The following is a 24,062-nucleotide window of genomic DNA, read 5'->3' as shown; positions in this document are numbered from 1 at the left end:
GAATAGAAAAGCCAAGTACATGTCCCTCGTCAGGGACAGACAGGGCCCACACCTAGGCGATGAGACTTGAGCCCCCTGCTCTGTAAGCAAATCCCTACCATTCACAGCAGTCAACACTCATTTTAACTGAGTTTTCCGGTCAACATGCAATGGAAGATTCTTACCTCTGGTTTGCTAAGGCTGGATGACACCAAGGAACCGGATCCCACGTCCAAATCCCACTGCTTTTTACCATGATTCTCAGGATCCAAGGCAGCGATTCGGCCATCTAAAGTGCTGATAATCACTAATGATCTGCAGATTTCAAAATTAATAGGACGGAGTTAAAAAGATGACTAAGACATATGCTCAAAAGAAAAGCAGCCTCTCCCCGGGCCTCTATCTCTAAGTGAGAAGGCGGGGAGCCCACCTCTTCAGGACGCTTGCAGTTTCTCCATCACTGTCTGTCTTGAGCCCTGCGAGACAAGTGCACTCTGCTTTTTATCTGTTTATGTCACTTACGAAAAGCCCCCAAAATAGAATATATGTATGTGTGTGTAACTGAATCACTTTGCTATACACCTGAAACTAACACAACATTATAAATCAACCAGACGTCAATAAATTTTTTTTTCTGTAAATCTTAACTGCTTTAAAAAGTAAAATGTACTAGGGAAAAAAAAAAAAAAAGAAGCCCCAGATTCTCAGGTCACCCTTCATTTCCACACTCTAAACCCCCCATGGAACTCCCCATTCCCTGCTCTGTCCTCCACTCTTGTTTCCCTGACTCCTGACACCTCCCCCCTGAAACAGTCTCCCCTGAAAGGCCACTTACCTTCCTGCTCTAATAGAAACCTGGCTCTCCCTGAGGACACTGCTTCAGAAGCTACGAGAATTCTTTTCTCATGACCCTCACTGGGCCCAGGGATGGTGTCAGTGTACCTCTTGTACCTCGCTCCCATTTCCAGACTACGCTCTAATCTCTCCTCTCTAGGAATCCCCAGGACCCCTTCATCCACCAGCCCTCCTAATAAATGTCTACCCACCCTTGGGTCGCTAGCCTCATTCCCTGAGGATTTTGGCTCCTGGTTGGCTATTCCTATAACATAATCTTTGGGTTTTCATTATCTGTTACCTATCACAACTTCCCTGTCCCACTGACATTTCAAGCACCCCATCCCCAGCCACCAACCCCCCTTTCCCAGCTCACTTCCTCTACTTCCCCAGCTCCAACAATCCTCTGGCCCCACCAGAACCTATCAGTCTTTGATCTGACTGTTACCCTGAACTTCACCATCATTAGGCCTTCCCTTCTTTCTTATCCAGTTTAAATTTCATCGTCCTTCATTTTAAGCCCTTTCTTGCCCACACCCTCAAATCCCCTACTCTCTCTCTCACACACACACAAGCTCGACTAGTAGAACTCCAACCTGATTAAATTCAACTTTCTGCCCTTTCTCATTCTCGCCTCTGTGCAGTTGAAGAAGACCATGCTGCCTGGTCTCCCTTTCATCATGACCATCAACATCAAAAGAGCCACGAATGATGCTCAAGGATCATAACATGCGTCCCCAGTCTATCCACTCTCCCACTGTCCTAGGTTAACTATTTCATTTTGCCTTTTCCCTCAGACTTCCAATACCAGCTCTTCCAAGCTTGTGTATTCCAGGGACTGTGCTACCTAAATATGTGTTTACTGAGGAAAATGGAAATAATCAAAAGAGATCTCACCATTGCATCTCTCCATTTATCAGCACTTGGGCCCATGAATCTGCCTCCCCTCTTCTTGCTGCAGGTAAATTGTCCACGTCCCCATCCACTGAGACATAAGGGAAGGGGGCAGGACACAACCATTAAAAGAATGACACAGCCATTGAGGATCTGCCATAAACTGGTTAGAACCAACTAGGTCCAAGATGGCAAAAGATTCAACTTCCAGTAGACCGTGAGCCCCCATGTAAGCTCATTGTAATATATCAGCATGCTAAATGACAGGCTCACTCAATATGAAATTAGCCAGCCAATAAAAACTAACCACCTCCACTTTCAGTGGAGTAAGGTGTGAAAGTAAGAGTGAGGTAGGGATGCAGAGAAAAACAAGTCAAAGAGAAAGAAGATGTTGAGGGAGAGTGGGTTTCTGTCTCGTGCAGGAAAGAATTCAGGAGCAAGCCATAGTAAAGTGAAAGCAAGTTTATTTACAGAGGTAACACATTCCATGGACAGAATGTAGCCCATCTCAAAAGGGAGAGCAGCCCCAGAGCATGATGTCTTGGAAAGTGGCCCAAGGTGTGGGGGTGGTTAGTTTATATAGGCTGGGTAATTTCATAGGCTAAAAGGTGGGGGTTTATTCCAATGGTTTTCAGGGAGGGAGTGGGGATTTTCAGGAATTGGACCCCACCCACTTTTTGGCCTTTTATAGTCAGCCTGGGAACTGTCATGGCACCTGTGTGTGTGCCATTTAGCATGCTGATGTATTACAATGAGCCTGTAATGAGGCTCAAGGTCTACTGGAAGTCGAATCTTCTGCCATCTTGGGGCTGCTTGGTTCTAACCAGTTTATGTCAGATCCTCAACAGCTATGTCTTTCTTTTAATGGTTGTGCCCTTCCCTCTTCCTCTGTCTCACCACTACCAACACTTCCACTTAGGCAATAGATCTCTCCCCATATATACATGAGGACTCACTCCTCAAAAATCTCTCCTCTTGCTCTCCCATCAATTATTCCCTCTCTACCACAGCACTCCCCTCAGTCTTCAAACCTGCCATTATTTCCCTCAACTTAAAAAATGAACCAGATCAAATAGTCTGAACCACTTTCCCAGCTCCAGCTTCCAATTCATTTCCACTCCGCCTGCCCTCTGCCAACCACTCTTCGCACAGTTTCCAGGGCACCATCCACTCCTGATTCTTTTTCTCTTAGTTCTCTGCTTCTCTTTCTCAGTTTCATTTTCTGGTCCCGCCTCATCTCTCCAATGTCTTAAAATATTCTCTGCCTACGTGTACTTTTCTTTGGTGGTTTTAGACAGTCTCATAGATTAAAATGTCATCTATCTACTGGCCAATTCTGAATTTACATCCCTGAACTCTGAACGTAACTGTCTATCAGATTTATATCGTCTGTTAGACAGGCTTCTCAAAGTCCACAGATCCAAAATCAACGCCCCCAGACTGACACTCCCAATTCCTCAAACACATCATGCATGATTTTCCCTCAGGGCCTTTGCAACCACTGTTCTTTCGCATCCTGGAACATATGCCCCCACATACATAACAGGCTCTCAATAAATATTTGTGGAATGAAGCAATGTATTGAACACTGGTTCTAGGAATTTGTTGGGTATATCTGTCTCCTTCTCAAAGACCATGCAGATCCCAAGCAAGTGTAGTTATGTTCCTGGTTAGGATTATAAAACACAACCTTTATCTATTTGACTTCATATAAAATGTATACAAATTCAAAGCAAAGCTACAAGTTGACCAAGACAAACCAGTTCAAGTAAAACTCACTGAAAACCTTTCAAAGAACTTAATTGTTTAGCAAATGAATATATTTATCAAGAGAATGAAAGGGTTACTTTAGCTCTTCAACTGTATACTAATCCTCACTTTGAAGTTTTCACATGGTAACTCTTAGTCTAATTTGTGAAAAGAGTTTCCCACACTACAAACTAGTCATTTTAGACAACAAACCAAAAGAAAGGGAACAACTTAACTCCCCTCCTCACACAATTATCCTGCATTCTACAGAGATCTACTGGGAGCTGGAGGAAGAGAAGGATAATGCAAGCTAAAAATTATATTATAATGAAGGGTATAAAAAATTCATACCTTAGATGTGCCAGCTTACAAGTAAAAGCAACAGAATCGAATTCAGTTAGAGATCAAGAGCTCAGAGCCAAGTTCACTGTTTCCTAGTCCCACTGCAGAAACACTTCACTTTTCTGTTCAATAATAATAAACCATAAATAGTGGAATGAAAAACACTCTAATTGAGACAAAACTTAGTATAAACAAAGTGCTAACCCAGGAAAAATTCAGGTGACTACTGGAACACTTCACATACTTTTTTTTTTAGAAATTCAGAACCAACATTGTTCATTTGTCATGCTCAGTTTTCTACTTATAGCTTCACAAAGCTATCTTTTTTTTTTTTTTTTGGAATATGTAGTTATTTGCGCTAGAGGTATATTCAGAAAAGAATGATAAAATTCTAGCTCTGAAAACAAGGAAAAATCCAACAATAAAATACACATATGTCTTATGTGTATATAAGAGCACATTTTACTAAGTAATTTGGAGTTTAATATCCAACTATCCTTTCAGTGTTCTGTGGGGTGCATTTAACTGAGTCAAATATTCTGCTTATTAAGATAAACAAGATGTTTTCAGATTATGAACTACTATATTGAGAAAGTACTGTGAATTTGAGCAATAATTAAAAGAAATACAAACATGCAGGCAGGAACAATTCAGTACCTCGCTCTATTAGCTACTGTTGATATTTAGTGGAATCTGGCTCTTAGATTTGAGGGGTGTATCCTTAATTGTTTTAACCCTTCTTAAAGGGAATAACAGAAAAAATCACCTAACAAACTCTGTCAGGTGTCAAAAAGAAAATTCTTCATCCTCGTCTGCCACAAGCTGGTAATATTCACCTTGGGCTCCTTCCCAAGCGCATCTCTGGAAGGGAATTTCCCTTCTGCTGTGGCTGCAACTTATCAGCGCCAGCAGGGCAGATATGTTATGACTTAAACTGTTACCTTATCACATTCTTGGAGAGAGATGCTATCAACATACTGCTGGTTCAGAGAAGCAACAAGGAGACAGATAACGCTGAAAAACTAAGTCCCCGGGCTGAATGTAAAGCACAACCAGAGGTTGCAGAAAGATACGGTATTTAGAGCAAACATCAATTTGAGATGGATAATGAGCCCTCCTGCCTCCCCCCCCCCCAAAATAGGGAGAATATAAGCCCATTCATCTCCCCATGATCCACTTGCCCTATTTTGAGATTTCTATGAACAAGATGAAAAACTCAACTTAGTTAAGAATCAAAGAAACCGCAGAGGCAGCATTTCCAGGGGAGAGACTTGGAGCTTTGAAGTCAGACCTGTGGGCACATCCCCAGGGCTTCATTCAACTTGCTTTTTCATGGGTGAAACACGACTATTTCACCCAGCTCAGCAGGACTCAAATCTGGCTATCAAAATAATCTGGGGCACTTGTTAAAAACCAGTAAAGGTTCACAGGTCCCATCTCCAGAAGAGGGTTGGGAGATTGTAGCTGAAAAAAAAAAAATCCATTACCTGAATGCAGAAGTCCTATTGATCAACTCTGCTCAGCAAACTCTTTTGAAACTTCTCACTTACACTTTGCTTCAGTTTACAAAGGCATTTTGGGATGATTCAACAGCAAGCACTGTTCTCTCATCCATAACCGGATTCTTTGATGCTCATCTCAAAAAAGGTTTGCAATGACCTCTGCCTAATGGCCAGGCCCTCTCCCCTCATCAGGTTCGTCCCGGCGGCCGCAGCAGGAATGGTGGACCAGTCCGCACCCCCATCCTCACCCATCATTCTGACAGCTCTCCATCTCTAACAAGAAGACCAAGGAGTTCTGGCTTTACCCACAGCCCACCGCTTACTCTATCTGTAATAAAACAGCTCCCTCACCTACGTGCATTTCATCTCTCTTGCAACCCTAATTCTGCATTTTTCAGCAGGGCGTACTCATCACCGCAAAGATTTCAGGAAACTTCCCTTCTCTCCCCTGGCTTTCTGAATCCACTGTCACTTAATATCCAAATCACAAATCAAAGCTACCTCCTCTCTCAGACACTACGTTAGACAACAGTCATGCACTTTTTTTTTTTTTGAAATTACTGGAGCTTGGACCCAGGACCTCATGCGTGCTAGGCATGCGCTCTACCACTGAGCTCTACCCTCCTCCCTAGTCAGGGGCTCTTGATTCTATTTCTGAAGCTCCCTTTAAATCTTCTCCTTTTTTCAGTAGCACTGCCTTTGTCCTACAACAGACTCACATTTCTCATCAGAAAACCTGAAGATTCCTGTCTCTGATAGCCGCCACTGCTGCTCCTCTGACAGTTTTGTTTCTACAACAGAGTTCTGATGACCTTCCGAAGGTCCCTGTGCCCAGTGAATAAAGGCCACACCGCCTGGTATGGTACATAATCTAACACGATTTGGCATAATCTAGGCTCCCACCCTTTGGAACAAAATTGCCTTGTTAATTTGTCTTTTGTCTCCTGTCTTAAATGATTTCATGTGCCCCGAAAACATCCCTTATCATGAATTCTCCCATCCTCAGTGGAAATATTTAAGTACCAATGAAAAGAGTCAAGACTTCTGGGAAGAAATAGCTAAAATTATTAATTAAGTTTGGTAAAATTCTAGCTCAAAGCAGAGAAACTTGACTTTTTCATTAACCTTCTCCTCATGGAATGTCCAGTTTCCATTACATTATTCGAAAGATATGGACAATCTCAGGGATCTCCCGTATGCAGGTGCACAGGGGTCCAGGAGCCCTGGCTTGGCGACCACCGCTCTGAGTCCTTGTTCACATCAGCCCGGCTGCCGAGACGGTCCTTAACATCTCATGTTCAAGGACTCACTCCCTTGACATCTCCACTCTTTCCACTTACTCCCTCTTACTTACCATCCATTCTAGTTCAGCTAATTCTTTAATACCTGTTCTCTCCCTCTCAAACCTGGGACTCAGGGACAGCCCAGGAGTCATTTATCTACCCTCAGCACCTAGTAGGGCAGAGCCCCTCATAAGATGCAATAAATGTCTGCTGAATGGAAAAATCTTGCTAGAACAGATACTAACATTCACATAAAACCAAAACAGAAAAGGAGCTGAGAAAGGTGTGAAGAAAGGCGACTCGCCTAAGGTCATGCACCCAATGAGAGGTTTTGGACAGAAATTTGAAGCTGAAACTTCAGGTTTTTAACTTTAACTCTATTACTCTATTAACCACAAGTTTGCATAAGTGGCAACTACTTTATTATTATCATGTGCAGCTTTTATCCCTTCTAGAAATCTCATCAAGATGCCACGTGCCCTGTTATTGCTCTGATTATGCCCTCAACTAAGGCCACAAAGAATACCCAATTTTTAAACATTTTGTTTGCTCTGACTTATGTCACCCAGAATACCTGCCTATTTACAGTAAAGTTTATCAGAGTCTGATATGTAAATGCTGAATTTCTTCATACGGTAACTTTGAAGGGGCCTTACTGCCTTGATAAATTTCCCATGTGGACCAGAGCAGGTGACAGTAGAACACTGTATCGATTGAAGAGTTTCCACACTAACAACTGTTTATTTTTAAATTGTACATTTCCTTTCTTAGGGAAAATAATTTTCACAAAGTTAAAAATGTGATTTGGTTAAATTTGCTTTTTTGATGTAACCAAGAATGCTCTACCCAAATACACATTCTCACTCAGGGAAGCATTTCTCTGTGTGATTTTTAAAAAATTTTTTAATTAAAAAAAATTTTTTTTATGGAGGTACTGGGGTTTGAACCCAGGGCCTTGCACACACTAAGCATATGCTCTACCACTGAGCTACATACACCCCCACCCTCGGGAAGCATATATTCTTGTTGAAAAACAAACTTACTAATGGGACTTCTTAGTCCTCACCTACTAAGTAAATTTTCAAATCAAACTTCCTTTATTTAAACATATCACAAGACTAGCCATGCCCCAAGTCAAAACAAATATAAAGCCAAAAAATTACTAACTGTACTTTATAACTTTGACATGTCAGCTAGACCTTAAAGAAATACAATCTAAGTTTTCAATGTTATAGACCACGTGAGAGTGACAGACATCCTCTCCTATTAGATTAAAACATTTTTTAAAGCATTTTTTCTACTTTATTCTAGGAAACATTTTAAATAAAGTGATTACTGACAAATAGAACAGGATGAAAAAAATTAAAAATTAGTCTCCCCCCCTCATATTTAGTTCTGAAACCTACCAGGTCTCCTCTCTGTATTTTAAAATGTTTTGTAATAAAAATGTTTCTCTCTTACAAAAAAAGGAAAAAAGCAGATGGAATTCCCAGGCAATGTTTAGGGAATGAGGAGCCTTGGGGAGCTACAGGTCATAGCAGCTGATATAGAGAGGTCGCCCTCTGTGCCCAGTGTGAATACAGAACAGTTTCCTCAATCCTGTCACATATCCTGTCTAGAGTCCAGGAGTCAATTAAGCTAAAGAGACAATTGTAGACAGGAAGGCTAGTCCATTACTTGCTGGAAGTATGTTTATTTTGGCTTAAAACATGCCTTGAAATTTAAGCATAAATTCTTCTTTAAATGTGATTTCTAACGGCTCATACAACTTAGTAACAAAACAAACAAACAAACAAACAAACAACCCATTCTAAAAGTGGGCAGAAGACCTAAACAAGCAATTCTCCAATGAAGATATAAATGGCCAATAGGGACATAAAAAAATGCCCAATATCACTGATTATCAGAGAAATGCAAATCAAAACGACAGTGAGGTATCACTTCACACCAGTCAGAATGGCCATCATTCAAAAGTCCACAAACAATAAACGCTGGAGAGGGTGTGGAGAAAAGGGAACCCTCCTACACTGCTGGTGGAAATGTAGTTTGGTGCAGCCATTACAGAAAACAGTAAGGAGACTCCACAAAAGATTAAAAATAGACTTACCCTATGATCCAGCAGTTTCACTCCTGGGCATATATCCAGAGGAAACTCTAATTCGAAAAGATACATGCACCCCAATGTTCATAGCAGCACTATATACAATAGCCAAGATGTGGCAGCAACCTAAATGTCCAACAACAGATGACTGGATAAAGAAGTTCTGGTATATTTATACAATGGAATACTACTTGGAGATAAAAAAGGATAAAATAATGCCATTTGCAGCAACATGGATGGACTTGGAGATCGTCATTCTAAGTGAAGTTAGCCAGAAAGAGAAACAAAAATACCATATGAGATCACTTACATGTAGAATAAAAAAAAAAAAAAAGACACATATGAACTTATTAACAAAACAGAAATAGACTCGCAGACATAGAAAACAAACTTATAGTTACCAGGAGGGAAAGGGGGTGGGAAGGGATAAACTGGGAGTTTGAGATTTGCAAATACTAACCACTATATATAAAATAGATAAACAAAAAGTTTCTACTGTAAACTCAATAACTTGTAGTAACCTATAATGAAAAAGAATATGAAAAGGAATATATGTGTGTATATGTATGAATGAAACATCATTCTGTAAACCAGAAATTGACACAACATTGTACACTGACTATACTTCAATTAAAAAAGACTGTCATAGTGGGGAGGGAATAGCTCAAGTGGTAGAGTGTGTGCTTAGCATGCAAGAGGTCCTGGGTTCAATCCCCAGGACCTCCTCCAAGAATAAATAAATAAACCTAAATACCTCCCCCTCCCCCTCCCAAAAAGACTATCACAAATGTGATTTTTAGTCAACTTCGTAAGTCTGGGGTCAGAAAAGTGAGCAGATGACTGAGTTCCCTTTCAATGCTGTGTCCTGAGATTCGATTATTCAATGGTCATTTTAGTTAAAAAAAAATCAAACCTTGATTATAAATCTAAAACTCTGAGGGACATCAGATTTCTGTACCACTGATTCAGATCACATCAGTTTCTAAAAGGACAGAGAGGAGAAAGAGTTGCAGAGGAATTAAGCCATCTTACACTTGTAAAGTATTTTTGTGTTACCTCGTAAAATCCATAGTTTGGTTTACAGATGCACAGATTGAAGCAGCAGCATAGATCAATGTCAAGTTTACTAATACTCTTGGTAGAGGGGAATTTGAGGCAGAAGAAAAGGAACAAATACTTTACAGGACAGTGACACAGTTAAAACTAGGTCTTCACAACTTCCGAGGTTGTCGGGTGTCCGGATGAAAATGCCCATCTCATCACAAGAAGCCCAAGTGACACTCTGCAGTTGGCTATTTGTGCTGGAGTCAGAAATGTGGTAACTCATAACTTATGCCAACATGCATAAAACTTAACGGTGAGCTGAGATTTCAACTTCCTTCCCAACTTTCTGCAATGACCATCTCATTTAAATTTCAACTACATGTAACGTTTAACAGAAGAAGCGCCGACAAGACTGCTACCAGAAAAACAAGTTACTTTTTAGAGAGAAAAAATCATTTACTCACTCATTCACATGCTTGAGATGCAGAGTAAGCATTTAGATTGAAACCAATAAAAATTCCATCAAGAGAGGGAATAAAAGTGAACCAGAGAGTCTCCTATCACTTCCTGGGCATCAAAAGATGACATGCAAAAAACAAAGATCTTAATTCCCCACCTCCCTCTTTTAAAAACAGTTTTGCAAGGACGGTAGTTCTTCACAGCTGTTTGTAATAAATGTTCGGTTAATCCAAATTTGTCCCCCTAATCCTTCTTTAGATAATCAGGATATCGGTCTATTATTATAGAACTGATATTCTCTGGGTTGTTGTTTTTTTTTTTTAACTTTTTTCTAAAGAGCACTGAGAAAATAAGTTTTATAAACTTTGCATATGTATCCTGTGTTGATTCTATCAATTTACTTACTCAAGGCTTCTCAAACTTTCCACACCATCCTAAGCTAACAGGCAGACCCCTCAACCCTGGCCTCTCTCTTCCTAGCCAGGTCTGTTTGTCAGAAATCATTTACTCCCCACCAGGCTAAATTCCTCTATTTTCACTCTTCTTTTTTCTGAGAAAGACGTGGTCCCCCTTCTTGCCAACTACCTTCACCTCCTCTTTTATTTCTTCCTTTCCAACCTGTCGGTACAGGCTTCCTGCCTCTGCATGTACAAATAAGATGAGAGGTCCCCTCAGCTTTCACAGTGCGGCGGGGAGGAAGTGGGGCCAAAAAGAACGAATCTTTAACCTCTGGCTACCTGAGTAGCATCTGGTGCTTTTACTTTAAAGTGTCCTCATTTGCCAAATCCCTCATCTTCTCAGTCCTCACCCTACGCCTCCAACCTAGCCAGCTCTATTTCTGTCTCCTTTGCTGGCTCATCTTGTCTGAAATACAAGGCATTTCCTGAGGATTTTATCATGAGCCTCTTCTCACAGTTTCAACCGCTTACCCTGACATCTCTCCCACGGCAGTCACTCATTTCCACCTTTCGAGTCACTTCCTCTGGATGTCCTGCCTGCACCTCCAAGTCACCAGGTCCAACACGAAACCCCTTACCTTTTCCTCCCTGCTCCCCTAAATCCCCCAACTTTCCCACTTGGGCTCTCACCTTCCAGCCACCCAGGCTCAATCTTTGGACAGCAGCGCCCAGGGCGGTGGAATCCATTCATTCGCCAGGAACCGAGATTCTGCCTCCAACTTCTCCAATCTACCGCCTCTGTTCTAGCTCCAGCTGACAGTCCGCCTCTCATCTGCCCTGCTCTCACGCATTCCTTTCGGTATCCTCACTTCAAGTTTTCAGTACACACAGTATTGCCAGAGAACTATTCCTTAAGCACGAACCTGAACCCGGCCTGGCATTCGAGATATTGTACACAACGCTCCTCAAACTGTAATGTGTGTGAATCACATGCTGATCTTGTTAAACCGCAGATACTCATTCAGCAGGTCTGGGTGGCGCCGATTCCGTATTTCTAACATGTTCCCAGGCGATGACGATGTTACTAGCCTAAGGCTGTGTATATACACAATAGGGCCCCAACCTATTTTTCTTCTCTTCATCTTCTGCTCCTCCCTGCCCGGCACACCTGGATGTATGTCTGTATCTCTCATACACTCTGGTCACACACACACACACACACACGATGTACACAACAGAATGATGTTCCCTACACATTCTTTCCAGCTTCTGTCCTCTTGCTGTTTCCTCAAGGCCAGCATCTGCCCATCACAATTCTACCCACTTCTCAGGAAACAACTCATTTTGCCAGGATCTTTTCTTATCTTCTCTCCTATCCCATCCCCCGACTACCACCCACTGAAGACCACAAAAGCCTTGGGACACTGAGGGCGCTTAATCTGCACGGCTTCCGCCCTGCAGTATCATTGGTGGGGGGGTCCTCCTCATTTAACCCTCACTGCTGGACTGCAGGATCCTAGAGGGCAGGGACTACCTAACATCTGGAACCCCGGAACCCCAGGGCATCACAGGGGCCTTTTAAGTGCCAATGAACACCTCCTGCAGTGGACTTGTATTCACAGAAAAAAAGGAAACATCTTACTGTACTTCATGTAACTTTGAGCAAGTGCATCAGAAGTTTAAGATAACCAAAAAGACTCTTCCTCGATAGCTAGCTCATTAGCAAAACCTATGAGAATTCTGTCAAAAGTTTGCTACTTAGAAAAAAATCTATATGTAAACATTCACGTGGTGCGTCCAGAATTTTAGTACTTATCCTTTTTCTGGTAGTGTCCAGGCACACCAGATCAAGGTTCTGATATTCCACTGAAAAATTAAATCTAATTTGTCATAATCTAGTATTTACTGCATGGTAAACTTAACAATACTTTCTAATCCAGATTCTAACCCTCCTTGGTTTAATTTACCTAATGCTCCTTTTAGCATTCCATTTGTTAAACGGGACCTCACTTTCTCCCTAGGTGTGCTAGGAATAGTTGTCTGCAAAATATTTTACCATTAAAATGCCTTATATTTGTATCCAGACTTCGAAAGGTGCTTTAAAACATGTCTCTTGAGGGAAGGAGGGAATGACTCAGTAGTAGCATGCATGAGGTTCTGTGTTCAAGCCCTAGTACCTCCCCACTAAATAAATAAATGAATAAATCGAATTACCCCCAAAAACTAAATTAAAAATTAAAACATGTATCTTGAAGTAACCTCTTCAAGGAGGCTAGGCAACTCAATCAAGACAGCCCTATGTTAAATGTTTATATGGTAAACCCTCCAAATATCAAAGAACTGCCAAAAAGAATATACCCATAGCTCTTAAATGTTAGTGTGTTTAAGAATGTCTGGATTTAAATGTCCAGATTCCAGGTTCTTACCCTGAGAAAGTCTAATTAAATAAATCTGGAGTGGGACCTAGGGTCCCCAGCATCCCCAGGCGGTTCTGATGCAGGTGTTCCGCAGATCTCAATTAGAGAAATACTGACCTCAACCCTGGACCGTGGGCACTACAGAGTTGTGTTTAAAGGAAAATGTTGAAATCTCTTTGTAAAGTCCTTTTCCAAAACAGCTGTCACATCAAGCAAAGACATAGGAAAATTCAAGAAAGAAAAGGGGGGGGGAGTGGGGGATGTAAGTTCCTTGCGGGTATGAATAAAGCACGAAAGCAATGAACAAGAGAAAGCGACGTTTCCTGCCATTCTCGGAGCAACCCCAGGCACCTTCAAGAATGCTGCTCGCGCCTGCGAGTGAGGATCGTGCGCCGGGGAGCGGAGCGATGCCCGTCCCTGGTCCAAGGGATCGAAAGGCGGCCCTGCGCTCGCCCCTAAGTCAACAGCCGTCCTCCGTCAGCGAGAGGGCGCAGCCGAGGGGCCCCCCGATCCTCCGCAGTGCACGCGCATAAACAGGTCGCCTCCCCGGGTCTGCGGTCCCGGAGCTCAGCCCCTGCCCCTCACCTGCCGCACGGCCGAAGCTCGGCCTCGTCCTCGGGTTCGGGCTCCCGCTCCTCCTGCTCGCCCGCGGCTGCCGGCAGCGCCTCTGCATCCTCCACAGTCACCTCAGCTGCAGTCACAGCGCCCGCCGCGGGCACCCGCGCGGCCGCAGTGGGAGCAGCCGCCGCCCCCAGGCCGAACGCCGCCTCCGCGGTGGGTGCGGGGATGTCGGAGGCGAGCCGCGCAGCCACGGTCCCAGCCGCGATCCCCAGCAGCAGCGGCAGTAGCAGCGCCCGCGCGAGCGACCCCGGGCGGGTGGCGCGCTCCATCAGCGGCCCGCCCTGCGCGCGGGCATGGAGGTGCAGCCGCCGGTGCCCGCCTCTCCCGCCGCTCCGAGCCCCCGACCAGGGCGAGGACGTGCAAGGGACCCCGCCGCCGCCCCGACGGTCTGAACGGCCAGCCGCTTTCCCCTGGCCACGTCTTAGCCCGGCCTCCGCCACCACCACCTGAGTGACAGCCTCCCTCGGACATCGCCCATTGAGCAAGTTTTCCGTGCATCTGCTCTCGGATTGGCTGCGGCCCCCGCCACTCTGGGCACCCAGGCTAATCCTGTTGGAGAAGGTGGGCTTTCCCAGGTTGTCAACATCACGCCTGCCAATCAAATTGTATTACCTCAGCCCGAGGCCCGGCCCTCTTCCGGACGCGGTTACCAATGAGAAGCGCCCCTCCCCTCAGGCTTCTTACCTGACTGGTGAGTGCCGCAGTTCCTAGAGTACTTTTCCCCGGAGCAGATTGGCCAGCGTGTTGTTTGGCCTCGCCCCTCAAAGCGAGGCGCTAGAGGAGGCTTGAAGGTCATTGGTGGAGGCGGATGCCCCTCAAAGGTCTGCGCTAACTTCCTCTTGATTGGTTGGAAGCGGCACTTACTACGTGGCAGATTCTGACTGTGGAGAGAACGGTCCCAATGGAAAGGGGAGTGTGGGAGGTGAGTCCCTGGTGGCCGGGAGGCGGCCGGCCTTCAAGGAGTTACCGCTGTGGTTCTTCTAAAGCCTGGTCTGTTTGGAAAGGCAAAAGAAGAGCAGGAAAAATGAATAACCGCCCAAGACTTGTAGTTCCTAGAAGGGGAAGGGGGACGATGCTGCCTGTGTTCGCGACGGTGCTGGGAATCACAGCTTGTTGGAGATGCTGGTGACCTACAGTGATCCAGTCTACGCGACACGCCCCCTTCCTCGTTATAAACTATAAGGAGCTCAGGTCCGGTGCGCTTACGTACTTTGTCTAAAGTCACAGAGCTGCCTACTTACAGAACCATGACTTTAATCCAAGCCTTCTGACCCTGGTCTACCATACTTTGTACCTCACTATAGGGCTAAGAAAGAGAAAACTGCAAAAGCCCAAACTGGAGAAGAGCTGAGTGTTCAGCTAAGGCATTGGAACTTTTCATGCAGCAGTTAAGGACACCCTGAAGATTTTTGAGCAAATGAGTGAAGTGGTGAGAGTTTTGGTTTAGGAAGATGGATTCCTCGGAAGTGTTTTCCAAAAGAAGAGCATCAGAGATGATGAGACTAGCTGGCCCCATCAAAATTCTGAAGATTTATTTTTAAAGGTACTGACATACAAACATTTTTGTTTTTTCTGTCCAAAAGCAAAACAAGCAAAAACCGCGACTTCCCCCCTCCACCTCCCACCACATTTCGTTGTTCTTCAGTAGGGCAAAACTCTAAATTCTTTGTCTTCGGTTCCTCTTCTCTCCTTGTCAGACAGACAACGGTCGGGCTTTTGTGCCCATAACTCCACCAGAACTGCTTTTGCTGAGGCTGCTGCTGCTAAATTCAAAAGACAATTTTCCGTCTTCATTTTACCAGCTCTGTTTAACCCAGTACATCAGTCTTTCTTGTATAAAACACTTTTCACTGGTTTTCATGCTTCCACCTGGGCCAAATCATAACCCTCATTACCGCCTCATTTTAACTTAATCTCCTCTTTAAATGGCTTCTCTCCGTAAGTTTACATTCTGAGGTACTCGGGATGGGGCGGGGGGTAAGGACTCCAACATACGAATTTGAGAAGGAACACAGCTCATCCTGTAACACCCAGATACTCTTGAGACCTGTTCCCTCACTTCCTTCAAGGCTCTATTACCTTCCCAGTGAAGCCTCTCCTGGCCACGCTTTTTAAAATTGAAACCTCCCTCACCTCAATTCCTGAACTCCTCCCCTGCTTTATTTCTCTCCTTGAATCTTAAATACTATAATTTACATATTTTTTTATTGTCTGTTTCCCTCCACTCCTATATAAATTCCGTGAGCATTTACTCATTGCTATATTCACAGAGCCTAAAATAGTGCAAGGTGTTTAGTTAAGTGTTTAATAAATATTTGTTGAATGAATGAATGAATACCTGAGGACAGAAGGGAAAGGGATAAAGGGGGAAGGAAGAGACTGTAATTGCTGTAGCTAGAAAGGGATGATGAAGGAAGCAAGACCCCAGAGGACCCGGAGAAAAGAAGGACTGCTGTGCCTTCCATGTTGAAAGCAGAGATTAGAAAGTACCCCTAGAGAATAAATTATTTTGAAATTAAGAGAAAATAGATGAGAGAGCTCAAACGAGTTGATCATTATCTACAAACTGGGAGAGAAGATCTGCCTAAGGGAGAGATTATAGGAAATGAGGAAGGAGTCAGGAAATTAATGTGAGACGAAAAATGATTGTTGACTGCTTGTACTGGTCCATTTGAAATTAGCTAACGTACATATTTTAAAGACTAGTCTTTATAGTTTTGTAACTTTTTCAAAAAATAATCATGGCATGAACAATTATATGAGCTAAGGAATTAGGAATCTGTTTGCCACCTGTAAATGACAAAGAAGTTTTGTTCATTCATTTATTCATTGGCCATTCCGGGAGTACCACGTGACCACATGCATGTAATGGGAATAAAGATTGAACAAATACATGGTTCCTGCCCTTCAGAAGCTTAATATCTATCTTAACAGTTAGGGAGACAGACACTACTTTGGTAATATGTCTGTATTATTAAAACCGAGATAAGTGCTATGGTGAAAAAGGCACAGACAGAAGAGCACAGTGGTGGAAAATGTCAGGAGAGTCATTTTATCCTCAGGAAAAAAAAAACATGCAAATATTTCCATTTTGGAAAAAGAAGAGTCCTGAGTCATGGTCAGCTGCCTGGGACAAAATAACTGGGAGGGAAAAGGGAATCTGCCATTCTTAGAACAGCAATGGAGAGTCACAATGACTGCACGGGAGCTCTGGAACATGAGTGTGAGCACCTCAAGGAAGGGGAAGAAAAGTTGGGACCAGGTGTAATAGCTGATTAGTGAGTCTGAGCCAGGAAAAGAAGCTGGTGCTTTGGAACCTGAGCCAGGACTTCCCAGAACAATTCGGATTTTAAACCTGTGCCTGGTCCAGATCAGGAGAACAGGTCACAGATTTAGCATCATTAGGCTCAGTCCCTTAACAGAGGAAGTCTGTATCCGCTGAGATTGTATTTGGTTGTAATTAACAGACTGACCTACCATATAATGGCTGAACCGAGGAAGGGATTTATTTTTCTTACTGACACCACAACTCCACAATTGTTTTATTTAGTCTTAGGCTCTTTCCATTTTTCGTCCTTCGTGTACGACTTTTGTTCCTGGTGCTTGTCATCTCATGATGTCAGGATGGTAACCCCAGCATCATTTCTTTATTATAGGCAGGGAAGAGGGGAACCACAAAAGACATTTACCGCCTGAATTTGCCCTCTAGCAGAGAACTTTCCTGAGAACCCCAAGTAGAGGATTTGCACTTATATTTCACAGGTCAAGATCATGTCAAATAGTCACCCCAGGCTGCAAGGACAACGTACTGCTGCTGGGAATAAAACTGGGGTCGTGCTGTTGAGGATGAAGGCGGGAATTTGTAATCTGCCTGATCGAAGTATAGGGCATGTACAATAAGCTGTTCTACTGAAAGTGCACGCTTGGATAAGTTTCAACAGGTGCATACACCACAGTCGAGATAACTGAATATTTTCATCATCCTCCAGTGCTTCCTCACATCCCTCTGAAGTTGAGCCCTCCTTTCACCTTCCATCCCACCAGGTAATCACTGATCTGTTTTCAGTCACAGTGGATTTTTTAGAGTTTTTAATTAGCGTAATCATACAACATATACTCTCTGTTTTAAGTATATATATATATTTTATTGAAGTATAGTAAGTTTACAATGTTGCGTTAATTTCTGGTGTACAGCACAATGCTTCAGTCATACATGATCATACATAGATTCGTTTTCACATTCTTTTTCACCATAAGTTTCTACAAGATATTGAATATAGTTCCCTGTGTTGTACAATATAAACTTGTTGTTTATTTTATATATAGTAGTTAATATCTGCAAATCTCGAACTCCCAATTTATCCCTTCCCACCTCCTTCCCCCACTGGTAACCATAAGTTTGTTTTCTATGTCTGGGAGTCTGTTTCTGTTTTGTAAATAAGTTCATTTGTGCCTAGTTTATACCAGAGGTCTTTCCCATTGAAATGTCCTGAGTGTCCATCTATACTCCCACCAACCCCCAATTCAAGGGCCATAAATTTCTCCTTTATGGTGTACTAGAAAATTCTTCCTAGCCATTGCAAGTTCATCTCAGCTGCTCACAACTCTACTGTGGATGATGGCTACTTCATCGTAGTCACTGCCTGGAGCTCCTGGGCACAGCCCCTGGATAGGAGGCTGCTCTCCACCTCCAGGCTCCCACTAAGACTTTATTCTCTGCACCCACCTCATAAGACCACATGTGCTGATCCAACTTTACCAAAAGGTTGGGGTAATTAAGGAGGAAAAAGTGGTGATCATTTTGTAATGGACAGAATGACCAAATCACTGTTAATGCACTTGGAACAAACATACTGTTGTAGGTCAATGATACTACAATAAAAATTAAAAGTTAAATAATTAAAATTAAAAAAAATTTAAACCAACTATTTTTAGACTTGAATAAATAGTAAAACGTCATGTTTTGGGTCATGAGATCACATAGTTTTAGACATACTTAAAGTCATAAGGCAGAAGCTTCCTAAGTGTACTAGGTGTTGAATGAGTGACATGAAATTTAGAGGGGCAGGTATAGCTCAGTGGTAGAGCGCGTGCTTAGCATGCAGAAAGTCATGGGTTCAATCCCAGGTACCTCTATTAACAAATAAATAAAATGTATTATTAAAACAAAAAGATTTCAGGCCACTTCTTTGAGGTACTGATTAACTTATGGATTTCTGGGTATTTAATCAATTTGTCAGAAATTTTTTAAAAAGAGAAAAGAACCCCCAAAGTTCAACCCATCATAAGGTCTCTCCCATGCATTCCTCTGTTCATAACCCAGCTCTCCCCTCATTTTCCTCTATCTCGGGGATGCCTTCCTTTTGCTAATTTTTCCTTTCCTGCCCACAGGAATTGGTCTTAGCCCCAGACTCGCAGTCTTTCCCCTTGCGTTGGTCAGCTATTGTCATAACAATCTGCACAACTAATCACCCTAAAACTCAGCGGCTTTCAATAGTCATATATTCTTCCCTATGCATCTGGATATCAGCTGGGGCTTGGCTCCAACCCGAGGTGGCTCCAGTCTAGTCCACTGGCAGAGTGGGCTACTTGGGGCGTGTTCTTTTCATGGCAATAACGGAAATGCAAGAGGGAAATCCACCCCACCACATGCATATTTCAGGTCTCTGCTTTTATATGTCTACTAATATCCCTGTAGCCAAAATGTGATGCCCAGCCACGTCCAGAGTGAAAGGGCCGGGGAGCACACGTCATGCACTAAAAGGCCATGCGTAGAATGGGAAAGTGACATAAGGGAGAGGGCCTGTGACCATTCATTCAGTCTACCACACCCATCATGAGTATTTGTCCCCTTATCCTAGTGACTGAGTCCAGACCGATGCCTGGAGGCTTCACCAGGACAGTCACTGATAATTATGACTCTTGAATTTGCACAGTCCAGTTCAGTCCTGGCCAGATCTGCATGATCCATTCTGGTCCTCTTGGAGATCTCTCCAAAAGTGGGATTTGCAGGCATGTGTGCATGAGTGCTGAACCAAATCCTTGCATATATACCCACATGTGCAAATATACTTGTATTTGTGTGTGTGTGCACATCCAGTGACGTACTCCTTTCATCCAAAAATAAGTTTAGTCTCAGATATTTGCTACTTAATTCTTCAGTAGAAAAAGGATTTTCCTGACTGCTTTGTAAATTGTAAAGAATCCTATTTCATGATAGCATCAGGACTTTACATTAGGCTGAGAAATATCAGTGCCTTTTCTTCAACCTTACCTCTTCTTCATCATCAAACCTCTGTGGGCCTGCCAAGGATAAGAAAGCTGCCAGGAGCTGCATCTCTGTACCTCCCAGTGTCACACTCCCTTAAATGCACAGAAAACCTTGCACTGGAAAATTCTCACTCAGGGGCTCCATGGCTTTCATTTTTTGTCTGGGGTAAACAGAAGGAGTGATTTTATTCTTCCAGTTACATGCAATTCTTCTAATTTAGGAGGAAATAGAGGCACTGATTAGCACTAATTTTGGAATACCCAGTGACTTGCTGTGTGCTCTGGGGCAATCTGCTTCTAAGTCTCGTGGCCTCTCCTGTGGTCCCTTGGGCCAGGAGCCCTCAGCGGTCACTTGCACCAAGGTCTCTCTTTGGTCATTTCAGTTCCATTTTTATATAAAGTTATGCCTCTCTTTTCTGTAGAGAATATTTACACAATTCTGCAATTAAAAAAAAATCTAAATATGTAGCAGTAAGTAAACACGAATACAAAGGATCGCTTTACATCACTAACCGTAGATGAAATTACTTCTCACATGGAGGCCATCAGCATATGCTTAAAGGTCAGCAAGTTTAAAATTTTATATATATATATAATTGTATACATATATATAAATTTTGTGTTTTATTTGCATGATTTTTATATATGCATATTATATACGTATAGCATATATAAATGTGCACAAAATATAAGCTTGTATATATATGAATATGTATATGCATGTATAAGGTAACTGAAATAAGCCAGTCACAAAAGGTCACATATTATATTATTTCATTGATATGAAATTTCCCAGATAGGAAAATCCATAGAGGCAGAAAGTAGTTTAGTGGTTGCCAGGGGCAGGAGACAGAAGAAAGTGGAGAACATTTGCTAATGTGTACAAAAGTTCTTTTTAGGGCGCTGAAAATGTCCTGAAATTAGATAATGGAGGTGGTTATAGGACTCTAAAACCACTGATTCGTACACTTTAAAGGGGTAAATTTTATGGACTGTGAATTATATCTCAATAAAACTATTATTTAATAAAATGAAAAATTAGTTCTTTGAAATTAAGAATTTAGTGCCTGGGTGTAACAGAAGAACAGAGAATTAGTGAACTCAAAGATTTCTTTTTTGTTTTGTTTTGTTTTGTTTGTAGGAGGTAGGTAATTAGGTTTATGTATTTATTTATGTATTTAATGGAGATACTGGGGATTGAACCCAGGACCTTGTGCATGCCACGTGGGTACTCTGCCACTGAATTCTACCTTCCCCCCGAACTCAAAGATTTCTCAGGGGGAAAAAATATACAAATTGAATCACAAAAAGAAAAAAGAATGGAAAAGAAAAAGAAAACATGTGAGAGCCAGAGAACATTATGAAAAAGCCTACACAGGTGTCATTGGATTCTTCCAGGAGAGAAGCAATAGCAATATTTGAAGAAATGAGAATTTTTAAAAATTGGTAAAAATAAATAAATAAATCAAGCTACAGATTCAAGGATTTTTATGAACCCCGAGCAGTTTAATCACAAGAGGAAACCACAGGTAGGCCTATCATAGTGAAACTGCTGAAAACCAATTATCAAAGACATCATCTTAAAAGGAACCATAGGAAGAAAATATCTTTTGCCTTCAAAGGAGCAATAGTAAGGTTGCAGTTACTTTCCGATCGACAGAGACTTGATGTTGTTAAAGAGCTGAAAGAAATATACTGGCAACTTACAATACTCAGTGAAAATGTCTTTTAAAAATGAAAACAATAATAGACGTTAAGAAAAAAACCAAAAAAATTAAAAGGACTTGGTTGCCAACAGACTTAGAGTAAAACAAATACTGAAGGGAGCCCTTCAATAGAGAGAAAATGATCCAGAATTGAAAGCTGAAAAGGAAGGGCACAGGAACTAAAGGGTATTGCAAAGGGTAAATTTGGTGATAAACATAAATGAAAATTATTCTTTTGTAGAAAAATGCTAATGGTTTTCGGAGCTTTAAATATTACATAGTATTTAAATGTATATAATGTTAAAATGCATAACAACAGCACAAAAGGTGGGAATGGGCAATGCAGTTAAAGGAGTCAGATATGCGTCGTCTGGGAAAATAAAGTACTAATTTATATTGTATTAGGTCAAGGATGTGTGTTATAATCTTAGAGTAATCACTTAAAGAATAATCAAGGTTGTCATTAGGTTAATAAGCTACTAGTAAAGATTAATAAATTACCAACTAACAGAGGGAGGAAATGAAATGATAAAAATATGTGATTTATCCAAAGTGGTCAAGAAAAGAGGGGAAAAAGGGTAGTTTCATTGCTCCACTTATTTATCCCTCTTTCCCCACTAACCCCTGGCAACCACTGATCTTTTTCCTGTCTCTATAGTTTTTGCCTTTTTCAGAATGTCAAATACAAGAGTGAAATTACCAGGACAGGGTGTTACCAACTAGGACCATGTTGAAAGTGACAGTGGTCTAATAAAAAAGGACGATTCTGTTGTTTATCTTTTATTTCGTATACAAACTGTACCTCAGAATAGACGAAGGAAGGCTGATCTTTATAAACATCTATATCTGTTCCTTCAGAGCCTAAGTGTGACACAGGAAATGACAGCACCCCACTGCGGTCGGAGTAGAGGACAATGCTGGCGACGGTGTCTTGTGATTCACCCAGACGGGACGTAGGTGGTTGGATCGCAGCTCACCTGCCCTCCCCAGCTGCCGCCATTCTCAGGTGCCCTCATTCTCAGGGGCTCTGAGTCATTATCATGGGACGCTTGCCTTTGCTCCCGCCCTGGTCGCCCCCAGATCAAACACACTGGCTACAGAGGCGACTGACCACGGAGCCCGGAGGCGTGTTTGCCTTGAGAACTTGGCACAGTCACTTCAGTGTATCCGTTACTGATTTCCAGCCTGTGTGCAGATGCAGCTCGCTGGGCTCCCTGCTGGGGCCCGGTTTCTGACTCCTCTGCCCCGTTGTCCCCTTTTGTTCCCAGCATAGCTCATTCCGGTGACAGCTTTCTTGGTCCACGTGACCTACCTTTGCACAATCCTCCTAACTTATTTGAATCATGTTTCTGGTGGCTGCTCTCACCAGGCTCACCTGGATGCTCTTCATATTGGGATGCAGAGCTGTGTCATCCACACACTCCCTGGCCTTTGACGGGTGGGGTGTGGGTGTGTGTGTGCACTGCAGGGGGCGGTACTGTTGAAGACTGACTGTGTGGTTGCGTGCTTTTATGAACGTCGGCTGACTAATGCATTGCCTGTATCCCCCAAGTTTCATGCCTGAATCACTGTCCATTTGCCTATGCCCAGTCCAAAGATGAAATGGGGGTCCCAGAAAAGCAGGCTGCACAACCATTTGGGGGACCTGCTAAATATTGCTCTCTCTGTGGGGAGGGTAATAGCTCAGTGGTAGAACACATGCTCAGCAGGCATGAGATCCTGGGTTCAATCGCCAGTACTTCCACTTAAAAAAACTCTACAAAATCTACTGTATAGACAGGGAACTATACTCAATATCTTGTAATAACCTATAATGGAAAAGAATCTGAAAAGGAATATATATGCATACATATGTATAACTGAATCACTTTGCTGTACACCTGAAAAAAACACTGTAAATCAACTACACTCCAATAAAAATTTTTAAAAAAATTTAAAACCCATGTATTTCTTTAAAATTAAGAATCTGTTTAGTGTCTCTTACTTAAAAAAAAAAAAATACTCTCTGTCTTTCTCTCTCGGAACTCTAGTCTTTGCCACCAGAATTCTTGGCGATGCCCAGCACATGGGCTGCACCCAGGCTCCACTCCTCGCTAGACCCTGCCACCCCAGTGGCCTGGCACGTGGGTGATGTGTGCCCACCGCCCGGGGAGGCTGCCCCGTCCTGCATTCACGCTCCTGTCCATCTCCAGGACTAGCAGTTGTGTCCGGAGATTCTACGAGAAACACCCAATGGTTTTCTGCTCAGCTCCGGCATCAGGCCGGATAGAACGGGAAAAGCCAGTGAGCACTGGGAGTGTGCCTTTCAGGATGAAGGGCGCTCCAAACTGCTCGCAGTTTTCCCGTTTCTCTCCCTGTTCTACCGCATCCCCCACACTCTCATGTCTCCTGACTCTGCCGGCTTTCAGGATGAGGCGGAGGGGACAGTAGGGTCTGAGGGCAAGGTGTCTGTGTTTGGGGGAC

General features: G+C 42.8%; 1 protein-coding gene and 1 long non-coding RNA gene across 3 annotated transcripts in view; one reads left to right on the top strand and one right to left on the bottom strand.

The window, feature by feature from the left end:
- EIF2AK3 (eukaryotic translation initiation factor 2 alpha kinase 3) overlaps positions 1–14,189 on the bottom strand; it is a 61,366-nt gene extending 47,177 nt beyond the window's left edge. Inside the window, exons 1-2 of the mRNA XM_006203818.3 lie at positions 13,588–14,189; positions 165–294 (exon numbers count right to left, since the gene is read on the bottom strand). Of these exons, the coding sequence (XP_006203880.2) occupies positions 165–294; positions 13,588–13,892 (435 nt within the window). The 5' untranslated portion in view covers positions 13,893–14,189. The remainder of the gene's footprint in view (positions 1–164; positions 295–13,587) is intronic.
- Positions 14,190–14,499: 310 nt separating this feature from the next.
- Positions 14,500–23,505, top strand: LOC140690011 (uncharacterized). Of its 2 annotated transcripts, none has more exons than XR_012065199.1 (3): positions 14,500–15,166; positions 17,613–17,667; positions 22,458–23,505. It is a non-coding gene; the product is annotated as an uncharacterized lncRNA (long non-coding RNA). The 2 variants fall into 2 exon arrangements; XR_012065198.1 differs by having other exon boundaries at positions 17,386–17,667.
- Positions 23,506–24,062: the final 557 nt, after the last annotated feature.

The sequence above is a fragment of the Vicugna pacos genome, chromosome 28, assembly GCF_048564905.1.
Source record: "Vicugna pacos chromosome 28, VicPac4, whole genome shotgun sequence".
NCBI classification, from domain to species: Eukaryota; Metazoa; Chordata; class Mammalia; order Artiodactyla; family Camelidae; genus Vicugna; species Vicugna pacos.
This window is presented reverse-complemented; position numbering and strand designations above follow the sequence as displayed.